The 12,320-nt window shown below is 31.4% G+C and overlaps 1 protein-coding gene across 1 annotated transcript in view; it reads left to right on the top strand.

The window, feature by feature from the left end:
- The window catches only part of Pcdh15 (protocadherin-related 15), a 759,655-nt gene that overhangs the window by 298,394 nt on the left and 448,941 nt on the right, over nucleotides 1-12,320 (top strand). Inside the window, exon 5 of the mRNA XM_013514752.1 lies at nucleotides 6,868-7,028. Within this exon, the coding sequence (XP_013370206.1) occupies nucleotides 6,868-7,028 (161 nt within the window). The remainder of the gene's footprint in view (nucleotides 1-6,867; nucleotides 7,029-12,320) is intronic.

Genomic DNA, 12,320 nt, shown 5'->3' with positions numbered 1-12,320 from the left:
TACGTACATATTATTTTTATGGAGCAACATGCCCATCAATGGATGTCTGAGTTTCTTCTGCACTTCAGTTACTCTGAGTGATACTTTTATTACAATGGGTTCACAAAATATCTCTTTAAAAAGCTGGTTTTAATCATTATGAAATAATGATTCTATTTTTAATTATTTTCAGGAGATGGCTTACTACTTTCAATAGTAAATTACAGATTTTACTTTTGTTGTTTTTCATGTGTGACCATAATTATATGATTGACCACTAAAATTGACTACATTTGTGGTGTACAATATGATGTTTTGATATATGTATGCATTCTGGAAAGACTCAATCAAGGCTATTAACTTTTGCCTCACATATGTTTTATATATGTAGGGAAAATATTTAAAAGCTAGACTACATAATTTTGAGGTGTAATATTGGGTTGTGGAAGCTGTCTATATACTGGGCATTAATGCTTTATTTATACCAGTAATAAGCTATAGATAGAAAATAGACATCACTTTCTTTTGGACTTCATGCTAACATTGTGTTAATATTGTGTAAATTGAATAAAATACTGGCTAAAATCTCCACGATGATTTTAGATTTTGGATAAATACACTCTCCCTTGAGTATAATGTATTTAGAAATATTAATGATTACACACACAGAAACACACACACACACATATGGCTAATAGCTGAATTCAGAAAACTAGAAAAATAAAAGCCAAAACAGAAAAGGCAGTTGTACTTCTTACACTAACAGTGAAGAATCCAAACAAGAAATTAGGAAAACGTTCTTTTTGTAAGAGCATAAAAAGAAAATAGAATATTTATGAATTAATTTAACCAAAACCTTGAGAGATTTGCACATGAAAAATTATAAAGTATTTCTGAAAGAAATGTACTATATTTGTGGTTCTTTCAAGCAGGTTCTTCAATGCTTACAATGCTTCTGATGAAGGTTATCATTTTGGGAACAAGTAAATAAAAGAATCACTTAAAACAATCTGAACTAAGCTTCTTTAATTTGATTTTTTAAAAAGAGTATTTAACTGTACTGTGGAAAATGAAAAAGACTTAGAATGTTTCCTTCATTATTGCTATAGTTAGAAATACATTTCATTAAATTTGTTTAGCTTGTTCAGCTCTTGAGATGAGCCCAGCAGAAAATTTTCAGCATTAGTGTACATTTGTGGCTCTTTAATGATCAAACAATACATTTATCTTTCATTTCCAGATACTGTGATAAAGAAATAATAGAATTTACTCTTAGTATTTGTCCACTTTCAAATAAAAAGCAAACCTGCTTGAGCGCATAATTCTTGCTCAAATTGTTTTTCAATTAATTGTTAATAGGGGCAAATTACCTACCAGAATAAAGCATATTTTTGTGAAGTATTTTAATTGTCATCTCGTATATTCACATGACCCTGTATTTTTCTCTTGATCCTAATTTATCATTAAATACCATTTGCCTTCTGTTTTATGATGTTTCTTAGAATGATTTTAAATGTAGAAATCATTTTTAGAGTAATGACTACTCTGAAAGTCTTGGTAGTAGAAAAACTACATTGCTATAATATAAAATAATGTACAGATTGAGTGAAATATTTTAAGTAACTTGTATTTCAAATTAAATCTAGAGTTATAAGAGAAATAGGGAAGGACTGGAGTATCATCTGTCCTTTTGTCTAGAATGTAGACCTAGTTTTGGACCAACTAGAAATTCAAAAATTATAAAAAGTGAAGTTGTTGAAATATACATTAATGGGTTTGCTATTACCAAAATGATCCACCCACATATTTTTCCTTTTATATGAATAGAAGATTGTAAATAGTTCATTTGTGAATATTTGAGACTGTGCTATGTATCAAGGATGTACACAGCCTTACAGATATTTGAATATGGGAGAAAGCCTTTTCCTTTATGAATGGGACACATCAGATAAGTTAGTACATACTACATCATATCACACAGCTGCAGATTCCATAGTGGCTGCATAGAAGGGGCAATAAAGGATGATATTTACCTCAGTGGGCCAGAAAATGCTAGTGGGAACAGGAGGAGGGTGGTAGGACTTTGAGGAGTGCAGTACAGCTCCACCAGTGGTGGTGTGAGGGGTGCATGAATTCAGGGACCTTTCCCTGCAGCTACTCCCTGCATTACAGTTCTGAGTCCAAACATCAGCACCCTAAAACAGATAAAATTTTGCTAAGTTTGTTTCAAAGGTTAAAAACAAAAAGTCTTTCACTATTACATACAAAGTGGGAAACAACACTGTGAGATTTCATATATTCCTTTCATTTCTGCTTCAAGTCAAAATGCTTATCCATGCTGTCCAGGAAGCAACCTAGAGCACAGACTTTAAAAGCACCAAATATTTTCTTCAAGTTACAATAATAAAAACTCTTGCATACAAAAATTACTGATAAGAACTGTCATTCGAATATTCCCAAATTTTAGTATTTTTTAGAAACCTATAGGGCATGGAATTCCAAGCAGTGAATTTACACATAAATATGACTTTTGAGTAAGAGTCCCAATAACTCAAAGACAAACAATATAGAATCAAAAATATGTAACTTATATTCTAAAAGGCATAATGTATGTACATTCATTTAATACTTTTTAATAACATAGCATAAATACTAGTAATTGACTAAACCTCAAAGTATTAATGTAAGTTCCAAAAAATGTTTTTTTTTTGGTTTTTCTCCGGTACCGGGAACCGAACTCACGACCTTGCGCTTGCCAGGCAGGAGCTTTGCCGCTGAGCTAAATCCCCAGCCCCCCAAAAAATGTTAAAGCAATTAAAAATCACATTAATGAAGTTTTACATTTGGAATTTGATGAAATCCTGGTATGTCATCTGTCGTTTTTCATGAACCAAAGTAAAGTAAAAGTTATTAAACAGATAAACTTGAGGCCTTTATAGGTAAATGGATGCAACTAGAGACCATACTCATAAGTGAAATAAATCAGACCCACATGTGTAAACATGTTGTCTCCCTAGTGTAAAAAAATATAAAAGTAAACAAAATCCAAAAATTATGATAGCTATTGTAAGAGGGAAAGAAACTGCTCAAAATGAAAGAACAACTGGAATGGGGAAAGGAAAAAAACAGAATAAAGGGAAAAATATATATATATATATAAAACATAATTAAGATAATTGTACTACTAATTTCTGTTGGCTTATTGTGGCTTTTTGTGGGCCAATTTTCCATGGGTGTATCTGGTAATCTGAACAAATACTTTGAAGAGAACAATAAACAATATAACAACTATTGTTGATTTCCTATCATCTTTTTTTGATATTCTATATCTTTTTAAATTTTTTAAAGTTTCATTCTCTTTAAAATAAATAAAAAGGAAATTTTAAAAAAGAAATGTGAAAGTACACTTTAATAACACCTGTCATTTTATACTTGTTTGTACTTTTCAGTTAAAAGAGAATGTAAATTTTAAACACAAATTACAAAGTGTTTTGGTTTCAATACCAAGATTTTCTCAAACTTCTAATGACTTTGCATGTGTATCTTTAGCTGATGTTATCTGTGGTTAGCATATTCCTAATATTCTTTAGCTGATGTCTTTAGCTGATGTTATCTGTGGTTAGCATATTCCTAATATTCAAATCACAGTGCAACCAAAATGTCTTTTTCTTTTGAAATTCCTAGACTCACACATGATATATTTCTTGCCACATAACAGTTCTCCAAGGAATCTTGTTATAATAGGAACAAAGGCATAGATGGACTTTATGGATTATATCTTCAGAGACTAAACTGTGAAAAATTAGGGTCAGGTATATAGCTCAGTGGCACAGCACCTGCCTGGCAAGCACAAGGTCATATGTTTGATTTCCAGTACCAAAGAAAAAAAAAGTGAAAAATTTACAGTAGAGAAAAGTTCTAGAAGTTCTAGAATTTTCAACAACAAGGATCTGAACATGAAAAGAATCTTGTTTAAGCAAGATTATCTAGGAACATAGATTTTACTTAATAACCATAAAATTACTGTGCTCAATGCTTAACCACACTAATAACCTCACACTTTTAATTTTAATTTAATGAAATTATCTTTGTTTTTATCGGCAGACAGTAACATGAAAGAGAAAGAAATAGATGCTTCTAGTTATATGATGTAGTAAATATTCTTCCAGGTGACTTAGACACGCCTGAAGAAGTTTAATAATTTCCATGTTGGTTACATATCTTTGAATGATTATTTCATAGCTCTAGGTAGTGTGCTCTATGCACAAAGTTTATTGATGTTTTGTTAATTATTTATTTTTTTTAAAGTTTGGAGTAAATCCAATAAATCAATTAGTGCCTCTCCCTGTACAAATACCCTTTCAGCTTCATGGAATTAACTTAATTAAAAAGGCAATAGACTTCCCTCCCAATTGCTACTTTCACAGTAATTTTAGAATATAATTCATTAGTGGTAATGCTCCCTATTTAAAGGAAAAACTTTTGCAGGAAAGCATTAAATATGCAATTATGGTTTATGTCACAAATATGTTTAGTTTCTATACTATATATATAATTTCATAAACATATATACTAGGGAATATGTATTGTAAATGTGCATGCTTGATACATGTGTATATATATATATATATATATATACATATATAGTATATGTATGTACTAGAAAATAGATATTACATGTGATATGTATAACATATATCTCCTATATCCAAGTGCTGTGATGGACATTAATAAACTGTTTTTATATACTTTTGTTTCAAGGCATAGGTACTTACATTAGTTGATCTGCTATGTACACTTCCCTTTCTCTTGATCAAATATAGAATTTTTTTATTTTGTTATCTAATCTTGAAATATAAACTAAATAATTTTTCCGAAGTCAGCTGTGTAAATTATTTGCAAATTAGTGTGTAGTGGTTATTTGAACATATCCTTTTTTATTTTAAAGAGAATAGTAAAAAAAAAAAGGAACAATAATGAAATACAAACCAAACAAAGCAAGGACATTAAAAATGATATGGGGTTTCAAACCAAATGATAGGGATTAACAGTGGTTGTTATATTACATATTGTTATCTTCAGAGAAGTTGCTCAGATTACCAGATGTAAGAATAGAAGATTAATCAAACCATTACCATTGGTGAATTCCTACAATCCTGTCTAGTGAAACTATGTATTTTCTTTAATGTTCTTTGAAATTGAACATATTCATGAGCATGCTTATAAGTCAGAAAATGCAGTGAACATATGCCCTGGAGTTTAGGATATATTTTCTGATGGTTATACATTTCAATCACAAGTAAAAGTATGTTTCACTAAATATTTACATTTTTACATACTAATATGTGAACAACTAGAAGGAAAATTCTACCATTTGGACAAGTATGTGTATTTGAACATGGTATAATTTTATAACATGAAATAATGGTTCATTCCAAAATTTCCTAGGTAATAAAACACATTAGTAATTATATGATAAAAATTAGATAATTATTACTATTACTAAATTACTGTGCAAATCTTACAAAGAACCCTTCTTCCTTTCTTTTAGTAATCATGTACTAGTATATTATTTAAATCAATTTTATGACTTATGCAAATTCAGCTCTTAGGCTTTGCATATTCTTTAAGCCAGATTCATATTTTTACTTTATCTGTACATTTTGTGTGCTGTCCTCAGAAAAGAAGGTCTCTAGGTATCTTGCATTGATTCTAGTATCTTGAGGGACTATACTTTTATTTGCGTGGTCACATCTCTTCTATATATTTTAAGTTTAATAAAGTAGATCAGTTGAAAATGATTGCTTTAAACCATGGTATATCATTGCTTGTAATAGAGATTTTTGCTGCTTGGGAGAAATATGAGATCTGAATTGCATCAAAGCTGCTTGCATTCAACTTGTAAACTACATGGAGTCATTAAAAGAATAAGAAATATTAGAGACACACTCTTTTTAATTCTTATTTGACTGTCCACAATTCAGCCTGCACAAAAGGCCATTAAGTAAGCAAGCACCAGAATGTTAGAGTGAAATGGTGTGTACTTCGAGTTGAGTACCTCAGACATGTCTTGAAGAAGAATGGCTTCTATTGTTGTCTGTCCACTAGTTTTTGCTTTCACATTAAGATTTATGTTTTATGGATTTATTTTAAGAAAAGGAAAAAGATGCAGTTCCCACCATGGGAGATTCTGCTACTTCTTTATCACTGTCTTTTTTCTCTCTTTCTTACTTTTGAGCTATCTCTTTTCATATCAGAGGTCTTTCTGAGAGAATTGAAGTATAAGACTCTGTCATTACAGGCATTTCCTTTTGTTCAGGATAAAATTCAATGATAACTCCTGGGAGAAGTGATGGACAGGAAGGAGCAAAGATTCATATCCTTAAAGGGAAAGAAATAGCTGATGAAATAATGGAATGCCTGAATTCAGCCTCCTTACCTCATTTCCCCAAAATATCTTTTAGGAAGAGTGTAATGACCGGGGATATAGCTCAGTGGCACAAGTGCCTGCCTGGCAAGTTCAAGGACCTGAGTTTGATTCCCAGTACCAAAAAAAAAAATGATATAAAAAAAGAGTGTAATGATAGTTTTCTTCTTCTGGCAAGGAAAATTTTGCAAGATATTTATCTATACCTATATATGCATATGTGTATACATATATATATACATACATATATATATGTATATAGGTAGATCTTACAAAAGATATATGTATAGGTACATATACAATATGTGTATTATATATCTATATGTATGTATATATGAATGTATAGATAGATATATTTGAATATTTTCTGTTGATATAATGATTTGTTAAACAGCTGGAATTTAACAGCTAAACATGCATTTTAGCAATATATTTTGCAAATAACTTTGTTTGGTTTGCAGGTACAATTCTGGTGGACAACATGCTGATCAAAGGCACTGCTGGAGGACCAGATCCTACCATCGAACTCTCTTTAAAGGACAACGTGGACTACTGGGTGCTGTTGGATCCCGTTAAACAAATGCTTTTCCTGAACAGTACTGGAAGAGTTCTGGACAGAGATGTTAGTGAACTTTTTTCTTTGCCTTGTGTTATAACTTGATTATAGTTTAAATGTTTGCATGTGTTTATTAACAGATGTTAAATTTTCACTATATGAGTTTATTTCTTGCTTTATCAGCAACAACTAACTCCTTGAAGGAAGAATAAGTAAAGAAACTAACATGTGCATCTGAGAGAACCATTGTATTTTCCTTTCAGTATTGGGGAAGCTTGTCAAAGATCTCAAGAAGAGAAGAGAGTGTGCAGAACAAAGGGGTTGGAATCTTGAGCAAAGAGTACAAGCACTAAGGTCACGCATTTCTCTTTCACAGTGGCAAAGTATGACAGTGGTGCTCTGCTGTGAGCTGGAGGGCGGAAGTTTGGTGGGTGTTCTCACAGTTAGATGCTCTTAAGGTACTAAGCCTTTGCAGAAGGATAAGGCTCTGAGGGTGTGTGTCTGTAGTCCAGTCATTTCCAAGTACCATGGAATAAATATTTCATTCCAACTACAGCTAAATTATTGAAGTTATTGTCTATGTCATTTCTGAAAAAGTTAAAAAGTAGGTGCAGGTATCTCTCTAAAATATTTGTTGTCACTTCCATGCATGCTAGTCTTTGTTCAGGTCAAAGAAGAAATCAGGGTGGAGTGATTATAAGCAATAATTAATGTTTGGGGGAGTGAAACAGTAATTAATGGGAAAACTCTGGGAGTGGAACTAAATAAGCCTACCCACAAGTTCCCACTGTGAAATCTAGACATCACTTATGTCACATTGTTGGTCAGAGTTTACAACAGTTTACAACAAGTTTACAACAAGTGGGGCTGGGGATTTAGCTCAGCGGCAAAAGCGCCTGCCTGGCAAGCGCAAGGTCGTGAGTTCGGTTCCCGGTACCGGAGAAAAACCAAAAAAAAAAAAAAAAAAGTTTACAACAAGTGATCATTTACCCCTCATTTTTAAAATTTTCAGTCCTTAATAAATCTCTATTTGCCTCTAATTTTGGTGTAATTTACTGCGTTATTTTCTAATATTAATTTTTTTGAATTTTTGTGAAATGTTTTTCCTGTTGTCACAGTGGTTTTTTGGCTTCATTCATCAAAGTATAAAGGCTTTCATCTGAAAATTCTTAACCCAGTGCCCATCTGTTTTGTGTGAAGAGCAGGCCACCACTGCTGCTAGACATTCAGTGAGGTAAATCTGTGCTTTTATGCCAAATCTAACTGCAACCGGAAGTTATAATTTATTTAATTGTAAAATAATGTAAGTGTGTAGAAGATGAGCCAGAAAAGAAAAACACACATATTAAAGGAATTTAAAGCTAGGGAAAATGCCACTTAGTTTTTATTTTGCCACATATTGCAAGCATATATGTCTATATATGTAACTTTAGTACTTAGTAATTAAAACTGAATCATATTATATCATGATCTTAGTCTGATTTTATGTGTGATACATATATTTTCAAGTGAATGAATATACATATTCTAAAATCATTTTTAATACCATCATACTGTTTATGAGTGATTAAGGCTGGGATTATTTTTCCTTCTCCTTTTTTCTAATGGTGAGGCTCAAAAACAAGACTTTTCACAGACTAGGATTGTGCTTTACCAGTGAGCCACACCCACAAGCAGTGATATTTTTTAAAACAATTTCTATTTTGGTGAGACAATTTATTTACAACGTGTAATGATTGTAAAAATCCTACAGTAAGAATTTTTCTACATGAATCTTGGCACACAACCATTTTTAATGCATTTTCTAAAGGGTAATTCAGATTTCCACACCAATACCAAAAAAGTAATACTGAAAGGAAATGGTATGATTTTAAAACATGAATAATTATAGACAGATGGAAAGCTATTGTCTTTGTTACTTTTTATTCTATCATTATTTACATTGATTTTGAATAAGTATTTTTAAATGGTTATTCTTATTACTTCTTTTCTACAATCAGTTTTTGCCTACAAAAATAGGTAATTCATTTGAAAAAATTGTAAGTGGTCCTTTTTACACATAGATCACATTAATAAATAGTGCTTTCCAGTAGAAGTGTAATGTATATTTATAATGTGATAGTTATATATATATGTTTATAATGTATTAAATTTTAATTTAAAACATAAATTTAATATGTTTCTACTCAAAAGCTAAGAATTAATAATATATTGTTGTGGAACAGCTGTATTAATAAGAGTATTAAACTCTATATGGCTTTTTAATACACATATATAGAGAATTTACCTTAAAAATAATTGTTTAGATTGTCTGCCAAGTTCTTTGAGTTGTTCACTTTATAAATAAAGTGAATAAGAATTATGAATCATTTTAACAGTAAAACAAAACAAATAATTAGGCTATTACTCTTGTATCTACTGCTAAACTCCATCTAATAATCACTGAATTAAAAATAATTTGATGGCTATTTTGGAAAATTACTCTGGAAATTTTTTACTGGAAAGCAGTCCACTGACTTTTTGTCATGCAGTGACATTTTTCTAAGACTATACTGATTTTAATAAAAATTCTTTGGCTGAGAAGGAAAGCATAAAAATACTCTCAAAGAAACAGGGTTAAGGGTGATCACAAGTGACCACATGGTCATTAGGCTCTATTTTTCTCATGTATATTTTCTACTTCGCTCCCTAGAGACCAAACTGCTTTGTACATTTATCATTTCAGTCTCTATTCTTTTCTTTTGCTATTGCGTTTAGACCTTTTTGATGCTTACTTCATGCCAGCTGCATAGAAATTTAATCATTTTACTATTATCTTTTTATTTCTTTAATATTATTTTAAGTATACAAATTGAATCAAGATAATTATCCCAATTGCTTTTCTATCTTCTTACCATGACTTTGTGTTTAGAGATTTCAAGCTCATCTAATTATTCTGAATTATGATAGACCATTGTCCAATGCAGTTCCTCCCTAACATGTTCACTGGAAGAGAGATAACCCTTTAATAAACTAGCTGGAAAAACTAGCTCTGTACATGCCAAAGACTAAAACTAGACCCATTTATATCACTATCTACTAAAGTCAAAATGGATTAGAGATCTAAATATTACAACAGAAACATGAACTCTACTGGAAGAGAAAATAAGTAGAAATCTTGAAAACATAGGTATAGACAGAGAGTTCATGAACAAAACCCAGACTGCACAGGAATTACTTCAAAGAATCAAAAACTGGGGTCTCATTCCATTAAAAAGCTTTTATACATCCAAAGAAATCATCAACAGAGTGAAAAGACAATTCACAAAGTGAGAAAAAAATTTAGCCATATATCCCTCAGACAAAGGACTTCTATATAGATCATATAAAGAATTGAAAAAAATGTAGGCCTCCCTAAATTCAAAGACCCAATCCAAAAATTTGTATCTGAAATTATCTTTTTATTTCTTTAATATTATGAAGAAATACAAATGGCATATAAACATATGAAAATGTTCAACATCATTGGTCATATGGGAAATGCAAATTAAAACAATGCTGAGATTCTATCTCACACCAGAAAGAATGGCCATCATCAAGAAATCAACCAATAACAAATGCTGGAAGGGCTTTGGGGAAAAAGAAACGCTTCTCCATTGTTGATGGGAGTGCAGACTGGTGCACTCACTTTGGAAATCAGTATGGAGATAACTCTGAAAATCTAGGATTAGAGGTCCCATTGTACTCCACTATTCCTCTTCTGGATGTCTTCCAGAAGAACTAAAAATATCATACCACAGTGATATAGGTACACCCATGTTTATAGCAGCACAATTTGTAATAGCTAAATCTTGGAAACAACTGAAATGCCTACCAACCAAGGAATGGCTAAAAATGTGTGGTCTTCTTATGCAATGAAGTACTACTCATCCATAAAAAGGATAAACTTGAAACTTTTATAGGTAAATGGATGCAACTTGAGACTATACTCATAAGTGACCTAAATCAGACTCAGGCGTATAAACATTACATTGTCACCCTGATGTCAAAAACTGAATGAGTATATAAGGTCTAAAATGTGCAATAGATATTATAAAATTGGAAGAAATTGTTCAAAGGGAAAAAGGATCTTGGATGGGGGGGAAGGAGAAAGGATGGAAGAGAAGAGAAAACATGCAAGTCAGTTGTACTATTTGTGTCTCTTAGTTCATTGAAAACGAAAGTTTGTGCTAAAGTCAATTGGAGAAATTTTAATATCCATATCTTGTGCTCTGAAAAACTACTTTGAAGATAATATGCAATGTGTTAACTGTTGTTTTGTCCTATTATTTTGGGATGAAATTTTGTTTTACTTTTTTCCATAAAATTAAAAAAAGAAAAAAAAAAGAATACCAACCCTTTTTTGTCTTTTTGAGACAGGGTCTCATTATGCAATTTATGCTGGCCTTGAATTCACAGTGATTCTCCTGCCTCAGCTTCCCAAATGCTGGGATGATAGGAGTATGTAATCAGGCCCAGCTAAAATTTATTAATATCTGACTGTATTTAACATTATTTTTAATGGTTAAATAATGACCTATTTTATGTACATGTCATATTCTCTTTGTCCACTCACCTAGTGGTAGGCCTCTTGTTGATTCCATATCTCAGCCATTGTGAATTGCATAGCAATAAATGTGGATATGCTGGCTCCTTTTTGAGATGCTGACACCATTTTTGCTTGTAAGCCAGAGAAGCTCTACTTTCAGTTTCCTAAGGAATAGCCATAATATTTTCCTTCTTTATTTTTTAATAGAGAATTTAAAAAAAAAAGAAGAAAAATAGACAAAGTCCTACAACATGAAGAAAAAGAAAACAAAACAAAGACAGTAAGAATGATCCAGGGTTGCAGAACAAAATGAAAAGGATTAACAGTGGTTATTATATTACATATTTTTACCTGCATTGAAGTTGGTCAGATTACCAGATGAAAGAATGCCAGATTAATTAAACCACTGAAGACAACAAAAAATAAAAACAAAAAAAAAATTATAAATGATAGAATGTCACCAAATAAGATTATAGGAATTGAACAATGGTTGTTCTGCTGCATATTGTTTTCATATTAGTTGTTCAGATTACCAGATAGTCATGCAAAATTGGTCTATAAATAAATAAATAAATAATAAATAAATAAATAAAGCATTATCTCCACAGTGTTTTCCAGGAAGGGTGTACTAATTAACATTCCCTCCGACAGAATATTCCCTCTTCTCCACATCCTTCCCAATATCTTGTTTGCTTTATCTTTCTGACAAACCCTGTTGTAATTAGGGTTAGTTGTTATCTTACTGTGGTTATTTACCTGCAGTTCCCTGACAGCTAATGTAATTCAGCATT

The sequence above is a fragment of the Chinchilla lanigera genome, unplaced genomic scaffold (genome assembly GCF_000276665.1).
Source record: "Chinchilla lanigera isolate Chin_1 unplaced genomic scaffold, ChiLan1.0 scaffold00024, whole genome shotgun sequence".
NCBI classification, from domain to species: Eukaryota; Metazoa; Chordata; class Mammalia; order Rodentia; family Chinchillidae; genus Chinchilla; species Chinchilla lanigera.
Note: the sequence above shows the minus strand (reverse complement) of the source record. Positions and strands in the feature narration are given on the sequence as shown.